The 22,688-nt window shown below is 38.6% G+C and overlaps 1 protein-coding gene across 1 annotated transcript in view; it reads left to right on the top strand.

Annotated features, from left to right (window-relative positions):
• The first annotated feature begins 810 nt into the window (after positions 1-810).
• The window catches only part of DCN (decorin), a 40,015-nt gene continuing 18,137 nt past the window's right edge, over positions 811-22,688 (top strand). Inside the window, exons 1-3 of the mRNA XM_075150998.1 lie at positions 811-1,080; positions 5,224-5,456; positions 21,815-21,927. Coding sequence (XP_075007099.1) covers positions 5,252-5,456; positions 21,815-21,927 — 318 coding nt within the window. The 5' untranslated portion in view covers positions 811-1,080; positions 5,224-5,251. The remainder of the gene's footprint in view (positions 1,081-5,223; positions 5,457-21,814; positions 21,928-22,688) is intronic.

Below are 22,688 nucleotides of genomic sequence, written 5' to 3'. Positions count from 1 at the left end.
TTTCCTTTCAGTTTGCTAGACTTCTAAAATTGTGCAGGAATAGAGAAACTGCATTTTAGCTTCCATTGATATTTGCATCAAACCAGAAATTAATAAAATAGAATATAAATCTGAACAATGAGTCAGATACATTTTTCTTTTCATGCTTTAAAAAATCTCCACTGTCTCTTAAAAAAAACACAAAATCCAAAAAAACCCACCCCCAAAAACCAGTTAAAGCTAATTTCCCCTCTGCTTTGCTATCCTGGTGAGAAGGCAGTAAAAAAAAGCAAAGTTTATATAAAGCAGTTCTAACCACAAATGTTAGAATCGTTCTACTAAAGAAAACATGATTTTCATATATATCAAAAACATGCTGTATTTTGAAGAAATACATAAAAATTCTATTATTAGGCAGAATAATAGTATATTACACTATATACTACTTGGTTTGACAATGATTATAGCATAAGCAAAGGCAGGTTGGTATCTGTTTAAATAGTTTTACCTAAAACTACCTCTTTTTTCTGATATTAATCTCCACTTTGACTAACTCCAAGATTAATTTTATATCATTTCCTTGAATTACAAATACTATAAACAAGAGGAATAGCCAAACATTTTTCTCAGTAATGAGTCAGAAAAAAAAAAAAAACATAGCTAAAACCAAAAAAACTTTCCTAAATATATGTTGTAGGGACATAAATAAAATAAGATTAATTACAGATAAGCATCTGTCTTACGGTGTACAAGTAGTTTGGGATTCTAAACAGATGAAAAAGAAATAAAGCAAATGAGAAAGAAAAAGGAGGAAAAGAAAGCAAAAGAGCTGATAAAGTTTCTGGCTACAATACAGGAGACATATCATTACCATATGATCTAATGTGGGTGTCAGCCTGGATTGTGTTCATTGAGAGAAACCTTATTTTTTAACTGTGCTATGGAATAGAAGCAGGAGGGTTTTCCACCAAGTGACAGTCACTGAGCTGAACTTACCCCCTCCTCCTTTCCACACCTGCAAAGCCTTTTGCCTGGGTTGAATATTTAGTTTAATTACATCTCAGCTTTGAGAGCTCCTGTTGCAAATCCCTGGATTAAAAGGTATGGTTTTCAGTAATTCTCCTCGACTATGCTGCACTAATAAAACTTCAGGCAAGTCTACGGCAAGAACTAGTTGAATTTTAAGAGAAGCAGGAAAAAATCCTACTAAATGTTTAGCAATGTTAAGTTTTGTATCCAGCACTTCTGTTTCTTGGGAACATGAGAATGCATTCTCAAGGATTGTGCAGATTTCCTACTGTTTGTTTGACTGTTCTGTCTCTTGTTTTGATTTGTATAAGCACTGCTATAGTCCTTTCTTTTTCCTTACTGTAAACTTTTGCAGCAGTATATTCTCTGTTTGCAATCCAGTGTTTAGAATCGGTGATGTAGTGAGTGTAAAAAATGCGTGAGTTCTTACATTTCTGTTTTAAACTGCACTCTGTGATTTCTTTTTCATTCGGATTTCTTCATATATATTCCAAACATTATGAATATAATTTCAATTTCAGAGAAAAAAATACGTAGTATTTATTTAAAGGGGCTCAGTGTATGCCTTTGTAATGTTAGAAAGTGCTATGTTACAGTGTACAAACAATGGACTCATATTCAAAGAAGGTTCCTATGAATGAAATAGTAGAAAAGAAAATTCCTGGAGTTGAAACTCCTGTTAACAGAGTTTTAATCTCTTTAAAACTTCCAACTTCTATGTTTGCACATCTAGACTTTATTACACAAAATGGGTAAAACATACAATGTAGGGGATTTTTTTTGAAACTGCACATATTGGTTAACTTGTCTTTTGTGGCATTCTGAGAGATTTCTGACAGTAGGTGAACTAATATTTAAAACTTAATATTAAGGTAAACTGACAAGAAGACCACCAATACAGTGGTGACGTGAACTGATGAAGCATATTTCCAGTGGTATTTTAAACTGAAATGTGGCCAAGTCTATCGTATAGTTTCCTCTGTTTGTGGAAAAGTCTTCCTCATTGTAAACACATAATTAAAGCAAATTTAAACAGTTGTGTCCTGCAGACATAAATATTGTGTCACAGACCTTTAAGAATTCAGATTTTTTACCCCTCTCTATTTTTTTTGTAAGTAAGTGAAATGTAAACATTTCTTACTAGTACAGTTTTGTATACATTTTTTTCTCTGTTTATGTTCATTTACACATGCAAACAATAGAAACAGATATATGTGCCTGCGGTACGAATATGTATACGAATAAAGATATGCAGACACATATCTATTCCTATTTCCTGATTAATATGTAGCTTGTGTCTGCTATTTTCTCTGCTGTGTCCTCAGATAGATCCTTGATATCCTTTGTTGTCCTACAGTTTTTCTTTATACACAGGTCTTACTAATTTTATTATAGTTTTGACAAAACAGGGACCAAAGAAAAAGGCCTACTACAGGGTTTAACTGAGATAAGTGAAATCATCAATATTAATGTGAACTAGAAGTAAAGTGTGAAGACACTTCCAAAGTGCCTTTGCATTGTTTTGGTTTTTTTTTTTTTCTTTTTGAGAGGTAGTAATTTAACTCCAGGATAAGATCCTGCTTGTGCATTCTTGGGATGCACGGTGCTTCAGCAGTGACCCTGGGGGGGGGAATACAAGCAGTTTTAAATATTTTAAAATATTTTTAAAGTATACGAATATGTAAAAAAGAGCTGGGGAAGCTCTTTAAAAAGTACTGACTGCCAGTGCCATGCCAGGGTTGGTGTGCAGCATTCCCAATGTTTACTGATGTTAATGTACATTCTGAAAAATAATTTGTACTGGGGTAATGTTTTATTGATCATTTTTACAAGGCAGCTTATGACGATAGATGGTGATGATTTAACAAATTTGTCTTCCCGTTTCAGACTATTAATAATTGCATTGTTATTTTACAGTAATTCGTACATAGTAATGATTATTTCAAAAATCTTCTTTTAGATTAAACCGTGGTAAGAGCTCACCACCATGTATTAACACCACTTTGCTGTGACATCCTTACTTCTCCATGTGTACTCTGCACGCATCGTGGGGGTGTTGCTGGGGAAGGGACACAGCCCCGGTGTCGGTGGGGGGCCAGGGCAGGAGGGAGCGCAGGAGGAAGGCCCACCCGGGGACACAGCCTGCCCCTGCTACATGGCACGAGTTTGCACAGCACCGAGTTGCTCTAACGGGACATGCTAGAATGCTCTAACCCTTTAGTCAACGTTGGGGTCTGCGAAAACCCTCAGTGCGTGCAGTAGGTAATATGTCTGCTCCAGGATTAGAAAATGCTTTCAGGTCCAACTAAGAAACCACCAACTATGTCTCTTAAAGAGGCAAGAGAAACAGTGTTTTACTCCATGTGAAGTCACTTTGAAGTCTTTGGGACATCTGAAGATGTTAAATATCTGTCTTCCTGTTAGGTAGATGACAGAAATGTAAACTATGATTTTAAAACACTAGCGTATTTTATAAGGTAACCTTATCATCCTCTCAAGACTGAGCCCTAAAAGTTTCTGCAGGATTGCATTATTGGCATCTGTAGGTAGAAATTCACAAAGCAAATTGAACCCAGGCACAATATGGATTGTATCTAATTCCAGGCCTGTGTTTTTTATTTATTTAGCTTTTTTATACTAATCACTCCTGTTAGAGTACCTGGATGTGGTATTCTAGAAAAAGAGGCCTCAGTATACTCTCACCTAACTCAACTGCCCATGTTAGCTATCTACCTGGTAGCTTCCAAATATCAATGCAGAGAGGGAGACAGTCCTTCTCTTCTGCCTCTCCCCCAGTTTTTTTGTCTTGCCATTAGTCAATATGGAGCCGAGAAATGCTGTACCACGCCCCTAACGGTTAGGTAACTTCTGCTAGAAAAAAATTAATCCCAGCTAGTGCCCAGACAAGGCATTTTGGAAGTTATTGACCTGAAGAAGCAAGTGGACATTCTTGCTTTCATTACAAAGAGCAATATCTGTATTCAGGACTATGCCATCCATTTTAAGAAAAGGTTCCTAAATAAATGACAAGCTTGCCTTTCTGTCACTTGTCAACTTGAAGGCAGGTTTCTTCATTTTTTTTGGTGGGTTGTTTTTAGACCCATGGAGATTGGTGAAAGATAAGCTTCCTTATACAAAATAAATAGTAAAAGAAAGTAATTTTCAGAAAATAGCTGATTTATACAGCCTTGATACAAAACTTGCAAACAGCTGTTTTGTAGTTTCTCCTTAGTGCACAACAACACAAAACTTGCAAACAGCTGTTTTGTAGTTTCTCCTTAGTGCACAACAACACAGGTAGCACAATGTACAGTGTGTTGAAATGCATTTAGGCCTAAGTCCTAAGAACACATATTTAAGCAGTTTTCCTTGTTAATATCTATGGCAATACATACTTGTGTAAAGTTGCTTCTGAGCATGAAAGTCTACAGAATGAGGCCCTGAAGTCCCATTAGAAAGTGTGCTGACAATACTACAAGCATCAATTCAAATGCTTATGCAGTGCAAAGCAGAGGATTTTCAGGGTGCATTGTTTATCATAAAATCCCCTAGCCAAAAATTTGGAAAGAAAGCCAAGAATATCCAATATAACACAACATGGTATTCCATTTTATTGTGCTGTTTAAACTGGGAAAGAAGCATAGCTCATTTAAACAACTAAAGATCTTCCCCTCTCTCTCCACCCCGTCACTAGATCCTACCCTTTCTCAGTCAGTTTTACTAGGCTATAATTTAAAACACACAGCAAGCTGGCACTTTAAAAAAATATTTCTCAGGACATGAAATACTGCATTACAGTGAGTTTGGGAACCTCAGGTTTGTCCCCAGGGGACAAACTCATTGCTATGAAACAAATGCTAATGAAATCAAATAGACTGTTACGTTGGCAGAAAACAGACACATGGAAAATGTGGCTTATTGTTTTGACTGTTTTGCATAACAAAGTTGACAGCGCTGCCTGTTCCTAATAAATATTACTCTAAATATGCAAACAGATGTGTTTACAGTTGCCTTTAAACTGTTCTGTAAAAAAAAGCCTATTGACAAGCAGTTACCAGACTCCTATCACATAACCGTCCTATTTTCACAATTCAGTTTTCATTTATTGAAAGGAACAGTTATGCAATTGGTGGATATGCTGGACCTCCTTCAGCAGGAACTGTGCAGCTATGGGAAACTGTTACTTTTGCTGTAAATCTCTGCTTTGATCCCTAGGTTCTGCCTGGAGTCGATGAACTAAGCCATGAGGCTGGCTCTTCTCTTCGTCCTACTGCTGCCAGCATGCTTGGCCAAGCCGTTCCACCAGCAAGGCCTCTTTGACTTTATGCTGGAGGATGAAGGGTCGGCTGATATGCCTCCAACGGACGATCCCGTCATATCTGGATTTGGACCAGTGTGCCCCTTCCGCTGCCAGTGCCATCTTCGTGTGGTGCAGTGCTCTGACCTAGGTAAGCCCAAGAATATCTTCATAGGGTATATACTTACATTCTAGCCACGGGTTTGCAGCTGAGATGGTGAGGCTGCTACGCACTGCCACTCCATAACTGGGTTTTTGTCAAAGAAGTGTGCTGCAGCTACTGTTAAGTAGAATGTACTATATGAAGTAGGCCATAAAGCCTGACAAGATGGACATTTGTTGTGACCTCAAAGAATGTTTGATTTTTTAATGTATATTTTGTGTATGTACATTTCATTTGTTCTTTGAAAGACCACAGATTTCTGTTGCAGAGAAAATAACTTTTCAAGGCTATTCCTTTAAATGCATATTAAATAAATTCAGTGAGGTCAGATGTGGGGATGGAAACATTTTAACAGGTTCTAAATTGCATGGTCCAAGCTCCTTAATCATACTGTCTAGTACCTCAACATAGAAATCATCCCATTTCCATTGGAATACATGAGCATGGAATAACCAACCCTGAATCGTATATGCTGGAACCAGCTCTCTGGAGGAAAGAGCTTGGAAACACTCCAAAACAATGAACACATTTTGGAGCTCCTTATTAAATATCTTTCTTAGACACTGTTCAAGTTGAAACCATGAGAACTTTTCTCACAAACTGCCCTTACTCCCTCACGTACAAGGGCTTGTCTGCACAGTCAGACCAGCAGGATGTGAAGCCATGCCTGCCATCACTGTATTTGACTTTCCCATGCAGAAATCTCAAGTAATGAAGTTGACTTCAGTGAGACTGCTCTTGGTTTAAGCCAGTATTATTCAGTCTAAGTCAATGTGCAGTGCAGAAAATCAATTAACTTTGCTCACAAGGAAATTAGGTAATTTATTCAGTGGACAGACAAATAACTTCTTTTATGATTTTATAGAGTTTATTTTTTTTTTTTACGTCTTCTCTCAGCTGTTTAAATGTATAGGTGGGTGTTTCTATTTTCCTATGTTATTGCATTGGCTTTGATAATTACTGTAAGTCATGGCACAAATCCACCAGTCAGGACCTGGGTCTCATTGTGGTGGGTGTCATATAATTACAGTAAGGAGGGGGAAACGTTAGTTACATCCCTAGAAACTTCTGTGAATTTATTAAAGCAAGCCACATAATTACGCAACAGATATGTTTGGCAAAGACCCAGTGAACAATGCAAGCCAAGTTGCACAAATGAGCACAGACTAACCTAGCCATGCATTCATAAAGCTTTCACAGTACTGTCCCTGTTGAAAGATATTTTCTTTTTTTACCATTTAGGTGCCAGATAGTAGCAAACATGGAGTGGGGGGAGTTTGCCCCACATGCCATGAAGGTCTTAGGTTTTATTGTTGTTACACTGGCTAATGCTGATGGAATTTAAGTTATTTTGGGACCTTGCCCCCAGTCTGATTCAATTCTGCAGAACGCAAGGAGCTTTCACTTGGTAAAAAAGTAGAGATATTCACACAGGGACCCTTGGTTGCTGTTCTTCCTCCCATGTTCCTTCAGTTCTCCTTCACACACACATGGTTTCCAAAGGGTTGCACTACAGTCCACTGCCTACAGATGCTTCTGGGTTTAATAGAGTCCCATACTGACAAGGAGACTCGGAAATACAGCAATTAAGGCCCCAGGTCTGTGTTTCCCAGATAATTTCGAGAGGGGTGATAAGAAAGAGATATATTTTCAGCTTGGTTTAAGCCCACATGCTGCAGATACTTCAACGAAAAGATTGTGCTTTTGAAGCAGCTGGGTTGATAACATCCAGCCTCTGGGCATGAAGGAAAAGAGATCTCCCTGGGCTGAAAATACGCAGCCCTGAAGAATAAATAATATTTCCCTGGCAGAGCTCAAGGAAGCAATAATCACTCAGAGTTCCCCAGCCTTGGTGTTAAGTTTCATCCATCCTTGTCACATGTGGCTACGACAGCCCCTGACGGGCCGTGGCCCAAGTGGGAGGCTCAGCGGGGCGCAGGCCCGATGGCTGCCCCTGCGAGCAGGGACAGGACAGCTGCGTGCGCTGCCTGCGCGCAGGCCGATCTGCCCTCCGCTCTCCTCTCTTCTGGCCTCGAATCCATTCCTGCGTGACTCAGACAAGGTCAGGTTTACCTATGACTTGAGGAAAGCCGGGAGCTGGCCCGAAGAGCTCAAAATTTTGTTGCAAAGAGGAGGTCCTGCCAGGATGACCTCGCGTGCTCCTGGGCTGTGGGATGAAGGGTGCCTGGGGCGCAGCGATCAGGAAGGCAATGTGCACACGGAGCCATGAAACCAGCAATGACAGTTCCACTTCCCTGCTAACCGCCGCTCCTGACCCGCCTCTCCCTTCAGCTCCCGGCGTTTCCGACCCAACCAAATTAGCTACCTCCCTCCCCCAAAATTATCAAATTTAGTCATCTAGTCCCATGGGCACTAATTGAAGAAAAACTGCAGGCAATAACAAGACTCCTCCCAGGGATATATTAAGATCTTACTAAATTAAGTTCCACAAAGGAAAGTTGAAATGTGGATCAGGATCCTTTCTTCCACTCTCCCTCTGGCACGGAAGGAGAGCTCTTTGCAGCCACGAGCCCCTGGGTGCAGAGGGCACGTCAGAGCAAGGCAGCTGGAGGACCCTAACGTTGGCTACTTATGGAGAGGTTTCCCCTTCCTCAGCATGCTTCTTTTTGTGCCCAAAGGGGCATTTGCTATTTGTAAACTCTCACTTTGTAAGGAAAAAGCCAACTATCTGACGCAGAGTTATGTGAATAAACCACAGGAGAACTATCCAGGGTCCAGAGATCAGGTTTGCCCCTTGTCTCATGAGCACTGGATGGGAATAATAAATAAAAAAAAAATGCAAATTCAATAAAAACAGTGGAAAAAAATGCCCAGTGGTCCAATTACACTCTTGTCAGCTGAATTTCTGCAGTCCTGTACTTTTAAGCTTCAGTCACATCTTCCTAAGCACATACCTCCCAATTAATTTATTTTGCCTCCAAGCCAAGAGCTGAGTTAGCAGGAAGGAGAGCGCTGTCTTCTCACACCCCAAAGAAGAATTCTCTCTGAGCTGCGGTTACTGACAGATCGAGAGCAGAGCCCCATGTGCCTACCCTATATGAGATGTATTACCTTTGTGCAGCAGGCTCAAGGATCTCATCAAGGAAGGCCACCGCTGTATCTTTTTAAAAGCTTTGCCTTTTCTGAATCTGCCTCCTGTTGCTAAAAGTGAGCCACAGGTTCACTTTTTAATCATGCCTCAGTATAAGCCATTATTGTTCTATAGCCAGCCAGAAATCACAAACATCTTCCTTACTAGCACACACTACAGGTGGGGAGTAGCTGATATAGCTCATCAGAGGCAGCTCTTCATGTTTTAAAATAACAAATACAGGGAAGATGTGCAGTCAGTTGGCCAGGCAAACATGCCTCGTAAAAGCCCTAGCAAGGATTAACCATTCCATTTAAAGTCTCATCCTCCCAAAGGGAGTCTCAAGAAAAGGTTCCTCCCAGAGCGCCCTGGTAGGCAGGAGGATGCATATGTGATTACTCAGCCCCGCAGCGGATGCAGAATGCTCCATAAGTGCATTCGGAGGTGGTGGTCAGAGCTTTATTTCACCTTCAGCTAAGTCTGGCAGCCCCTTACGAAGTGAGCAGTGTCTGTGTTCTGCAGGATGCAATGAGATCGCCTTCCCTGGAGACTTCATAGGACATAGCGGGGGGCCTCCAGCCCTCCTGCTGTGAGCATCCGTGGAAGTTTTGTGGTGTCCAAAAGGTGTGCAAGAGATGGATGTCAGTAATCAAAGTTCAAGCAATATTACAGCTTAAATTGGAATTTTACTCACAGCTCAGAAATGCAGGGCTTCTCCAGCTGTAAGGTAAAGAAGGGTATATTAAAGGCTCAGCATGGGTGTTGGAGTGTGTGTTTGAAAAGCACTTTCAGAGGGTGAAAAGCTCACAGATATGTAAAGCATTATTCCAGGGATCCGGTAACATGAGGCAGGTTATCTGAACACATACAGTGTCTAAACTGTATTAACTGATGGCTCTTCAACACCCGAATCATGGTAACATGACATCAGCTAAATCTTCCAGAAACATCTGAACACCCATTTTCTGATCATGATTCCATTTGGGAACCTCACGTCTCATTATAAAGGAAATTATCTCCTTTGGGATATACCTTGATTTGAACTTCTGCTGTCAACATAAAATCTTTTTAAAGAAAAATAATACATACCTCATTGGTGATCAGTCTCAGTCATTTTGTGAGTTCAGGAAAACAGATAGGATTACTTACTATTGTGTGTATAGCTTTAGAATCCCTGACATTATTTGAATGTTTACCAACCTTTCAAAAACATAATTTTTAAAGCTAAATGTTTATCTCAAAATCTTACAGGTTTCTAAAGATGTAATAAGAGAAAGCATGGATCCTTAAATGGCCAGACATTAACAAATATAATTTTTAAATTAAAAAATTTTGTTAATTTACATTGTAGTTGCTGAGCCTTTAGGACAAGTTATTCCATGTTTTATGGCTTTTTTCCTTCTAACAATAAGGACTAGAGACTTATTTCTTTTATGTCTAATAGAAGCTGAGATTCTCATGAAATCCCCTGCCTTCATGGAACTGGATCATTTAACAAAAATATTATCAATAAAAATGGAACCATGAAATCTGGGAAAGTATATTGTCACTTGTACTGAGAGTAGCCTCTGCATCACAATACCATGGCCTTAAAATTGAAGACTAAATGCCTTTTTGGACAACATTCTTTAGCCACACATAACTTACGCTGTCATCAAACACAAGTCACTGGGCTTTCCACATGCTAGCTGGGTGAATTGTAATACTCTAACATGTTGGAGATCAGACTGGAGGATCTATATGAAGTATTACAAGTATTATCTGTAATATAGGAGTGATCTCAGGTGATAGCTATCTAAGAGTCATCTGGGCTCCTTTCACAGCCATGGGGAGGCTTAGGCAGCCGCTCCATGGGGCAGTTTATCCTGTCTAAGGTGGATGTCAGTGACAGAAAGGATACATCACTCCTGGAGAATTAAACTGCCAACACAGGGCCTCAATGACCGCTCAAGGCTATACAACTTACTTTCAGATTAATGAAATTATGTGTGATAAGATTAAAGCATGGAAAAAATAAACTCGGGTTACCAGCATTATTTTGTAATAAATTGGCCACGGATTATTAAAATTTTTATATATATTGTGCTTAAATACAATTTTTTGGGATGCCTTGGAAGTTAAAGAAAGCATGAATTAAAGCTCTGTACTCAGTACATCCTGAAAAATTATTAAGTCAAGACCCCAATAATTAGAAAACACTCTTGAAAGCTTGTCAAGAAAAAAAACATATTGGTCTGGATGTAGATTGCTTTATATTAACAAAAAGTCATTAGCTTTTGCCAGTGTAACAGTAAAAGACGGGCCTTGTTGCATCGCAACCTGAATTGCCAATGTTCCAGTTCCAGTTGATAAACATGATTCTAAGTGAAAATTAATCCACTCTAAATACATCCCTTCCTTATTAGCTGCTTACTCCAAGGTAACAGTTACCAACTCTGTGTGTTTTCTTTTTTTTTTTTTCTTTTTTTTTTTTTTTTTGTTTGCTTGCTTCAGACTAGGAAATGCCATTAAGAAAGCTTAGTGGCAGGAATGGAAGTCCTGACTGCCAAGTCCGAGTGATACAAGAAGTGACTGTTTTCTGGTTTGCACTGTGACAAGGCTTCACTTCTAAAATTTCCCAATGCACAAATAAATAGCTAATAGATAGCTAGTAAAATGTGAGTCAATTATTATAAGTCATAGCAGGTGATTACAGTGCTTAAAACACACTAAATCATCACTGCTGACACCTACTGGTGTTATGGGCATCTATAGTATGTGTATTATGTTCTTAACACCTTTATAGGGTGTATTACTTGGTAAGACGTATAACTATTTAAAAACTGTTCATGTTTTCGCAACATAAAGCCTGTGCTATTCAACTGCAAAAGGTTCCCAGCCAAGTCTTAGGAAGAGCTAAAGAGTCCAAAGGCTCCTCCCTAATGTTCACTAAGAACCAACTGCCAACAGGGAGGAGACCTAGGAATTTGGGTCCTATGTGAAGCCATCAATGATAACAGCAAGGAACGGCCAATACTAGCCTCCAGCTACTCAGGAAAACTCTGCTCACAGGGTCCAGTTACCATGGTATAAATAAAAGATTCTAGTTTTAAGCAGATTTTCAAAACACCTCTCTGTAACCCAGATTCGAGAGTGTCCCCTCCTCATCAGCTTTGGACTCACTGGTCTGTATTTTGCTTTACCCATGTCCTGGATCTGTCATGTGATTAAAAGGAAGTGGGCCAAAAGAAGATAATCAGGTTGCAGAAAAAAAGAGTATTTTTCTGAATATGCTTTTATCTTTTCCTTAAGTTCAAATCTAAGAATATATCCTTCAAAATACATTGCCTTTTTTTTTTTAAACTTATTTCTCCTGCTTTACATGCCTGCCCTGGCAAACAATATTGACAAATTTTGGAATTCTAGGTGTCTTTGGTTGTATTATATTTAAGGGCTCATTCACACAGAGCATTATTGTCCTTCATGCTATGAAAGCAAAATAAATAGATGGGGTAGAACTTGCTCATTGGCGTCTCTGCAAGGAAAGAGATGCAAACAATGAATACAGACAGGAAGGGATCTTAAGACCAAGGACCATGCCTGCACAGATTTTTTTGGAGGGGTGGGGGGGTTGAGTTGTAGTTTTCAACTTATGGGACCAATTATGGAACCCAAACAGCTCTGTGCAAATGACCTTGTTGTTAGCAGGGTTACATTTGCTATATAGGCAACTCTACTGCAAAATTCTTAGGCAGTCAGTAGGGAATGAAAAAGGTGAAAAGCAGTATTTAAAGAATTTGTGTGCTCTCTGCATGCATGCTGTTAAGTGAGAGGGCACCCAGGAGAGCATCCCGTAACAGCTTTGTGTTTGTTTCCTGGGATCTATTTGGAGTGCTTTGAGTTGCTACAAAAATCTGTTAAGGAGAGGATGCTTGCAGTTTTAATTTCAATAAGAAAAGAAATGCAATAAATACTCATATTTTAAAAAGCAGTGAAAACAAGAAATCTTTTCTGCCCACCTAATTTCATGGCAACTTTAGGGATTTAATGGCAAAACAACAAATGGACAGATTATTTATAGAAATGCTACAGCATTTAAAACACGTGCAGGTGTAAATGGGGCTACAGTCTGGTTCTGTAATACGTCATCAGCACAATAGAAATGTGCAATAGGTCATCCCAGAACCAGTTTCTGCCTGCACCTCCTGCACCACCTAAAATGTGAAAGCTTAGGACGACCTCAGTTTCTATGCTGGAGTGGATGTTTTCCCTTCTACTGTTCCAGTGTGGGCCTCAGAAACTAAACAGGCTCTCAATGAATTCATATTTTAGGGTGATATGGAAGAAGGGTGTTGATAGTGGTGCAATAACCAAACTCTACTGAATATCTCTACCTAAGAGGTGTAGGAACAAAGGCATAAGTGAGTTAGCCAAACAGGACTAAAAAGCTATGTTATCATTCAGCTCTGATGCCATTTCTTTCCATAAGTTCAACTAGGTCTTCAGCTTTGATTTCCATACCTTTAAACTGGGAAGATTGTACTGATCCTTTACCACTGGGAAGTAAGAACGGGAAAGGGAAGGCAAACAGTGCTAATAAAGTTTGTATAGTAGCAGCAGCCCAGAAAAGAAAAAGAAAAGAAGGGATAGTATGAACATGAAAGGGAAAATCTTGCTTTTTCAAGGGAAGCTATAACAGAAATTATTAAAAAAGGAGATGCATAGAAAGTTTCAGATTCAAGAAAGGAAAAAGGAAGAAGGAACTTAAGATAAGAATTGAGTGAAAATCTTACTGTTTTCAGGGTTAGGGGGCAAAATTTATTTTCTCTTCTTTATTCTTTCACTCTATGGCAGAGAGTTTACATCCTCTGGGCTGGAGGTGGCTTTTACAGTGATAGCTGACCTGGGGAAGGTCTACCACTAAATGACTAACAAAATAAATAAGTAACAGAGCAAAAATATCTAAGAGTTACAAGGATATACACAACATCATCTAGTAGAAAGAGGGAACTAGCAGGTCTGCAGACTCCCCAGTTCAGTCAGGAAATTATCTCCCAATATTTATTTAAAAGTTATTCACTATGTCCAGACACAGTCACAGCAGCTCCTTCCATTGTTTGCTTGCATGAAAGTAGGTTGAAAACAATCCTACAACATTTATGAAAAATGTCTGTTATGTTTAGAAGTACCCGAAATAACCAGGAACATGTCTCTGCCCTCAGGTCATAATAAAACTAGGGCTGTGCAATGACCATGTGGTCAGAACAGGAAGGGGTAAGTTTACTTGTAACCAGAGAAGATCCCCCCCGAATGACTCTTTATGGCTACTACGTTATGTTAGTGCTAATTCTGGTAAATCCCAAAGTAAAGATTGAGGGAGCTATCCTTAAATTGTCATCTGTTGCCTGCTGCTTAAACTGTGAATAGGCAAACATCAAATTATATTACCCCAAAGATCATTCAAAATGTAATTTGTTAGGTAATGCTCACTTTTCTGAGTCACTGAAATGCTCTCTTCTGACTACTGTAAAATACTCGTAAGAAATAAATGTTTCACCTTAATGCATGAGTACTCATAGATAGTACATCTGCATTGCATCCACTTTGACTAAAGCCATTACGCATATGGTGCTGGCAGATTGCATGAATCACACAGGACAGTTGCTGTTCTCTGATGGGATGTTTTATGTCTGTAACCATGACAGTGGAAAATGTGAAGCTGGCAATTCTAGGACTTCAGAAAACTCATAATATTTGATTTTTTTTTACTTAATGTCTTAATTCCTGAAGTCTCATGATTATTTCAGAATATTTTTCTCCCTTTCTAAAATACTTCAGTGCTTCTTGAGAAGGCATATACCTTCCAGACCTTTGAAATTAAAAGTCAGTTAGAAAGAACACAGAAAAAGAAGTTGCTTGATTTTTAGTTTCAAGAATATATCATTACTGTTAGGTATTAGCTTTTGGAGCCAAGAGGCTGAATCTATCTGTACCAAAAATGTGACTAGTACTGAAAAATAATTCATAACATCTGTAGCTTGCAATATCCGTTATACTTTGAAATCTGTGTTCATTACACAGAGTGGGTGGAAATGGAAAAGAGCAGTTAAAGCAATGCGTTCATTTTTAAACCTTTGCTAGGGTCTTTATAATTATTAGTACTATCATAATGGAAAATTATACATTTATCATAATGTGTGAATTTGTTTCTATTTTTCCTTGTTTGTCACTCTGATCTGGGAAGCAATGTTATAAATGTTTGGAAAAAAACCCCAGTGTAGTAACATATTAGTAGGTCTACCTTTGTGAGAGGCCACCTCAGCAGGGGATGGAGCTCATTTTCTTGTTCTTCCCTATGGGAAGGGTCAGAGGTATACAAAAATAATAATCTGTGATAAAAATAAGTCCAAAATGGATCTTAATGGAAGATGAGTCTTATAGACTGAAGAGCAGAAAAAAAGTCTGAAAAAGGTTTATTTTCTCTTTATTCTTTCACTCTATGGCAGAGAGTTTACATCCTCTGGGCTGGAGATGGCAAAATCACCTTTAAGAAGTTGTATTCTAAGAATCTCATGCATTCCAATGGACATTGCTTTTTTATGTCTCTTAGAAAAAAATTATTACTGTTGATTTCATAGCAAGCGAGGGAAAGGTGGAGAACAAACTTTTACTTTGAAAGTGGGAGGGAGAAGGAGGCTGCGGATACTGCTCTGTAGAGAAAAACAGTTGTTTCTTATTTTATGGATGGTAGGATGCAAATAATGAAATTACTCCTATTTGCAAATCTCACACAATAGAGAACAAATTTCCAGTAAATACTGAAGCACATAGCCAGTGAATTTTTCTAAGTCAAAGCATTCAAAGCTGTGTTAAGCTCCTTGCCATCCTTCCAGAAAGCAGTCCTTGAGTCCTGTTATTTTCCGTGACTAAGAATCCTGACTCTGTAGGCTTGCCATTTGCCACATTCGCCCCAGAGTCCGCTCAGGGCATTGCTAGGGGCATTCACCCCTGGGAGGGTGGCTGCCCATCAGTGGGATGCGGCAGAGCTGGGCGTGGAGCAGGGGAGAGCACACAGCAGCGTGCACAGGCAGCGCAGGCAGCTGCTGGAGAGGCTGCCTCCGCCGGGAGAGCAGCCGCTGATGATCACGGTTGGGAATTACATGTAGCTCAGCCCAAATTCCTCAGCTGGCAACAGCTGTTCGTGGAAACTGAAGGAGTCTTGAAAAGAGCCCCATTTTATGGCCCCTGTGATAATAATCGTGAGTGTTGCAATGTAATAACACATGTATCTGAGCTACAGCGTTCAGATATCTCTCTGCCTTTTGGCCCCTTCTCTCCAGCTGGGGACGGGAAGGTTTATTCAGAGGAACAAGCCCCATCCTTGCTTGTTGTAAAATGGATAGGTGGAGGAAAAAAAAAAAAAAACAAAATACCCCAAACAAACAAACAAAAAAATCAAACCACAAGCTCTGTTGCGTTGTTAAAGTTATTTATAATTGGCACTGTTCACATATTTCTTATTTTGACTATGTGGTCTCAGTGTTACAAGGATGCAATTCTCAGGGAAGTGTCCTCATCTCTGGGCTATAGACTCAGACTCCCATTTGCTTAGTCTCCCTCACTGGCCCCATAAATCTTGCATTCCTTTTCTTCATAGTCATATGGCTTCAGCGGAAACGTGGCTCCATGCCAAGTTGCAGACTGACTAGTGGCTCTCACTTCTGAGAAACTGGAGCAGTGGACTGAAACCTCTTCAATAGCGAGGAGGGTTCAAAAGCCACTCTTATCCTTTTGTGGGTTAAACAATTCCATGGCTGCTTGATCACAGCTCCTGTAGCTGAGCAGGTTATTCCCTCAGCTGCAAAAGTAATAAAGCCTGTCTTGTATACCAAAACTCGCAACCTCCCTTGCTCCTCACACTATTCCCAAGTCCTTGCTACATCTCCTACACCTGTTTGGCTGGCTAAATGGCAGCACATGCTAGTTAGGCTGATGCAGTGCTACACAGGAGATGGCTTAGCCGTTGATTGCTGCTCTCTCAGGGGCTGGATAAGGGCTGAATTATACCAGCCTTGGCTCTTCCTTGCCTAATTTCTGGTTTCATAAAATCTCCAGACCCATCAGCCTTCTGTCCTCTCCAGGAGGTGGGGCAATCACAGCTAAACAGCCAGACACTGTAATTTGCTTAAGAAATTATGAGAAAAAACTACACCCCACATAGATAGAATCCCACAGAGACAAGCCTGATTTCTGCAAAGTTACCTTCTTCTCCATCACTAAGGAGGGATTCCTGATCCTGTTAACCTCTCCCCACCAAACATCTTCTAGGTGACTGTAGATGAGCCTTTCAGTGCTTCCAAAAGTGAGTGTGGGCCCTTGTTGTCTGCATGAAAGAAATCCGTTGATGATCCAGCTCTGCTGGATTTTGATGAATACATTTTGATTGTGTTTGTTATTCCAAAAATCTATGGTGCAGCGACTAGTGTAAGAAAAAGTTAGGAAAACTTCTGCCAGGGATAATAAAAGTTCAGCTGATTCTGACTAACAAAAGGAAATATTTCAAGCTTACTTACACACTGTCTTTTTCCATTTTGTTGTTCCAGGGCGTATTCTGTTCTTTATGTGTTTTCACATGCATGCATTTGTATACACATACATGTATACTGGAGGGAATAGTTGAGTGCTACAGGTTGACAATGTAGAACAGAAGAAAATTTCTACATACAAAAATCTGCAGAGAATAATACAGATCTCACCTGTGCTGCAGGAACTGATGGCTGTTCAGCTTCTGTAAGGAAGTAATGATTTCTCCCAAAGAAATATTTTAGTGCAAATCAAAATGGTCTTTATGAGTAAGGATACATGAACGGGTTTATTAAATCCCTTATATTTCCAGAACCTTTAGGCTCTTAATTTCAGTGTAACCAAGGATTTTGGAAGGGTGAATCTATGCCATTTCTACTTAATTGTAAACAAGTAGAATTTTTAAAAATATATTTACCAACTTAAATAATAACTGACTTAGTTTTATTCAACCAAAATAACTAAAGACATATGTATTTTCAATTCAACATACAGTGGGAAAGGCAGAAGAATCTAAATCTTTATTCAGTTATAAGTTAATCTTAGGAACCAGAGGCCTGAAATATTTCCAGGGAACTGAATACCAGACTGTATAGCACTGATTATTCACATAAAAAATCAGATTGCTATGAGAAATTTTCATATGGCTTTTTAAGAAGCAAGCTTTAATGTATAAAAAATCACAGCCAAGAGCTGGAATACTTGTGTAAACTGTTCTTAAAATGATTGAGAGGTGACTCAATTGACATCTTCCAACACCAGTTCCCCTTTCAGTTGGTATGATATAAATTTCACTGGAAAGCATTTGTAGGTGGACATGCAGTCATACTGTACAACATGGACTCAGAAGTATATGAGCATCATTTGAGTTTCTCAGAAATGAGTAGTAAGGACAGCCCACAGTTCCCCTCTAAACTTCTTGGTTTCCCAGACAGAGGAATCAAAAAATCCTCCTGGGAAATAGAAATTCTATCCTAGGAGCCAAGAACCATTTCAGCTTCTAGTGGGATTACAATTTTTTCTATTTGGTTCAAATTCTGTCATGCTGTCATATTAGTTCAGGCTCCCCCATTCATCTGAAACTGGCTGTCTATTGACCTGCCCTGACCAGAAGGTTTTGAAGGTTTGATCTCCAGGCAAGGAATCTCCAGCACAGGGACTAGTTTGCACTACTCCAATGCTCCTCCTACGTGTATCTGTCTGGAGATACATCTATCTATATATAGACCTGGACCTGCAAGCTGAAGCACAGCTCTTGAAGCCAATGTAGCCGTGACAAGTGGTGAAACACTTGGATCCAGTCCACACCTCAAACACAGTTTAGTCCTGAATTATTTAGCTGCTGATTTTACAAGGCAGTGTCCAGATCCACCCATTTATAAACTCTTCCTCCACTGGAGAGCTCCAGTTGATGTAGCTTTCAGCTGGAGGATGTACTAAACTGCTTAATGATAATGCAATGTCTCTGCAGCACCTGGGGTGCATCCTGTACGCATCTATACTTTGCTCTTCAAAACTCAGACAAGTCAAGAAAAAAAAAATATAATTTCTATGTAGTTGTTTTCTGAAACATTTTTAAAAACAGCTTCAGGAAATGCATAACACAATATACATGAGAGAAGTAATAAAACAAGTTTAACACTTTAAGGGATAGCAATTATATTCTTTGCATGCAAAGTTAATTATTGTATTGTACATCCTTCTAGTTTCTAGTACAAGATAGGAAGCTTTTAAAAATCACTTTTCACAAATGGATATCTGATTATTAAATTTGTCTTATCGTTATAATATGAAACACCTAAAGTTTAACTTCATTGCTCTGAGAAATTATCGGTTCTACCTTATTCAGGGATAATACTTCAGGGATCTTTAAGAAGCTGACATGTGAAGCTTGAAATGTACAGTGGAAATTTAGTTTGAAGTTTAGTCTCTGGCAAATTATCCCTTCAGTGGCAATCCAAGTTCTTACAAAGTATGTTCCAAGGGCATCACATAAAGGACAGCTGTGTAGCTTTCATGTGCCCAAGTTTCTGCCATAAACACTTATTTACAGATACCAGTCTACTAATATAAATGTACTGACAACCAGAACATAGTAATGTTACTTTGAACACAAATAATTAAACCTTTTTTTTATATTTATATGTGAAAAATGCTATAAAAGTTGCTAGACTGTAAGAACTTCTTATAACAAAATTATGATCTTGAAAAAGTAGTGCTTTTTGGGAAAGAATTTTTAACTGCTGACATCATTCCTGTCCGCTGAGGACAGAAACTGTCCAAAGACAACCAACATGCAAATTATACGGTATCACATTTTTATATATTTGGAACTCTAGTCCTACACTTCTGAAAGTAATGAGGGTTTTGCAACTGCCTTCAGTAAAAATGAAGTCCACGCCTGAATGAGGAAAGGTTATTTTAGTAGTATGAAGAATTCTGTATCATATATTCATGTACTGACTATCAGCAAGGTAAACAGGATGATGAGATGTGAACTTTGGCTCTTGTCGTTTTATGTATGGTAGAAGCTTTTATTAATTCATCCCAGGCTGGATGATTGTGCTTTTTGAAACTTTTGGATGCTGGTGTGATTAAAACTCAGTTTTAATAAATATCAGATCCAAATATTTTATTTTTTTTTTTAGCTAATGTTAGAGAACTCATGGGTGGGAAAATAAATTTGAAAAAGTGGCTAGGATGTTTTTTAAATTCAGAAACCAAACTTTTGTAATGGTTAGACAACAGAATATGTTCTATACAGACTAATATTATCAATTCAAAAGTAAGATTAGAAGAAGCAAACACTTTTCAAAAGTATAGGTCTCCTGCACCCATATATAGATAATTAAAAAAGCAATCTTGTTTCCAGAATTTGCTAAACACTGAGCAGCAGTAACAGATAGACACCAGTGGGATCTGTGAGATGCTCAACACTTTGGAAGATTCAGACCAGGCACCCAAAGACGAATTGGAGGCCTCATCTGCATGCAGATATTTTTAAGAATATGGCCAAATCTATAATGAATTCTTAGCACGTCACTAATTGTAGTAATCTGCAAGTACACATCACTGTGGCCTCTCTAGAGTTTATGGTAAATTTTTATAGTAGTAACTATAGAATAGTGCTCTGTATGTAGGTTAAAAGGATTAAATATAGTACCAAACATATACTTCTTTTCATGGTTTGCCATAATTCTTCCAAATAAGAGCTAACGATTTTTTTTACTCTACATATATATATTTTTTTTTTTCTAAAAAGGACTAAAAGAGAGGGGGTTTCACATTGGATTTTGACAGAGAAACCTACATTCCAGGTGTGAAAATGCCTACATTTGTGATGAACATTAAACATCACAGAATCACAGAATTGTTGAGTTCGGGGGTCACCTCTTGATATTGTCTAGTCCACTCCCCTGCCTAAGCAAAGTCAGCTAGATCAGGTTGCTCAGGGCTGTGTCCAGTCAACTTTTTAATATCTCCAAGGATGAAGACTCCGCAATCTTTGTGGGCAAAGCATATCTTATCTCTGGGCAAGCATATCTCACTGTGTTTGCAATGCCATGCTTCAGATTAAAATATATAGGTTTAAAAAGATATATATATAGGTATATAACTTTCATCTGAGAACAATATCATGCAGTCCACCATCATACTGGGAAGACGCTGGCGATACTTGCAGAGAGATCTTTCCCAGGAGAATTCAAATATAGCTTCAGAAATATTTTTTAAAAACCTTGCTGCTAAAAAGACTGTTCTATCCAAAGAAGTCCACTTCTGTTAGATGCCCATATAGAGACTTTATTAGTGTCTATAAATTTTTCCTACCAACCATTCATTTAGCATTTCACATTCTGTTAAAAAAAAAAAAAAAAGACTAGTTAGGAAAGAACATTTTAATTTTGTGGTAAATCAGAATGACTATAAAAGTTTTGCTCTATTCCAAGTCACAGTATGAAAGGAAAGCTGGGTAAAGCAAGTGTTATTTAACACTAAATAATTTCATTTCCATGACTTCATCGGACTTACATATCAGCTATTCAGAAAATAGTCCCAAAGAGAGTCTTTAATTTAAACTGTCTGATGTTCTTTTGGCAGTTGTAGTGAAACCAAGAGATTTGTTCTCCAGAAAACTTGGACATAGTTTCAGATGAAAGAAAAAGGGGGAGATGGATTGGGTTTTTTTTAAGGTGGACTTTACTGCAAGATGTTCAGTTACTGTCAAACAAACAGTATTTTTTCTGGAAATGATTATAATTAACTATCGTACTTCTTTCAAAGAAGCCTACTACCTTTTAAATAGCAGGAAATGTTCTCTGTCCACAAAAGCTAACACACAGTGACATTAATAAATACCATACCTCTTTCTGAAAGCAATATTTATTCACACAATTCAGCGGAATTAAAAGTGTTAGAAATAATTTTCCTAAACTCAATCCTTTGTTTTAAGCTATGACTCAAAAAAGGGCGTAATGGAAATGTGAATAAATAAATTTTGATTTGACATAGGAAAATAAAACTCCCTTTGACTGGCTGGAGACAGAAATACTTTCAGATAAGTCTTCATAAGCTTCTTCAGGAAATGAGTTCTAGAAATGGTGTTTACTGAAAGGTAAATGCTGCTAGGAAAAGTACTGACCCCTATTTAAAGTTTCTTTCAAAGTCAATTGTTTATTCTTTTCACTGCCCCTAGGTCTGGAAAAAGTGCCAAAAGACCTTCCTCCCGACACAACTCTGCTGGACTTACAGAACAACAAAATCACTGAAATTAAAGATGGAGATTTCAAGAACTTGAAGAATCTTCATGTAAGTGTATAAATGAACTAGCATTTGCCAAAAAAAAAAAAAATGGGGAGAAAATGTGGTTTTGGCCTGGTACTCAGGTTTTTAAGGAAAACTGATGAAATACTCTGTGATCTTCCTCCACCAGCCCAGCCTATTTATTTCCTATCCCATTCCTCTCCTGCAAACTCTCTTCTTATACCACAGAAGTTTCTCATCTCTTTTCAGCTCTTCATACCTGTCTCCTGTCCATTCAGTCTCGTGATCTCCATCATAACTTCTCTCACCTATTTATTTATGTTTTCAGTCCCTTTGGCACAGTGACTTGGTTATTTCTATTTAAAAAGCAGATCCATCTCAACCCTGCCACCTCACTCACTTATTACTGTATTCCTTCCCCTCCCACCTCTGAGCTCACAGAGATTTGTATATACCATGTTTGTCAGCAGTTTTTCTGTACTAATTTTAGTTCAAGTATCTTTTCAAATCAATCTTCTGCCCCCTGCACTACAATGAAATTGTGTTTTTGCAATAACCTTCTCCTAGCAAAACTCCATCCTCATCCTCCTTTACCTGCCAGTCACTTCCAACACTGCTGTCTGTTTTCCTCTTTGCTGAAATATTTTCCTTCCCTGGTTTCTGTGACTGCCCTTTTTTTCTGGTTCACCTCTTCTTTTCCAAGTTTCCATCAGACAACTACCTTCCTCTGTTTCTAAATTTTTGTTTCTCTGTCTGAGGTCCTCCTCCCTTATTTTTATACTTTTAATCAACATCTTAAAATTCAT

Source organism: Calonectris borealis, chromosome 1 (genome assembly GCF_964195595.1).
Source record: "Calonectris borealis chromosome 1, bCalBor7.hap1.2, whole genome shotgun sequence".
Taxonomy (NCBI): domain Eukaryota; kingdom Metazoa; phylum Chordata; class Aves; order Procellariiformes; family Procellariidae; genus Calonectris; species Calonectris borealis.
Note: the sequence above shows the minus strand (reverse complement) of the source record. Positions and strands in the feature narration are given on the sequence as shown.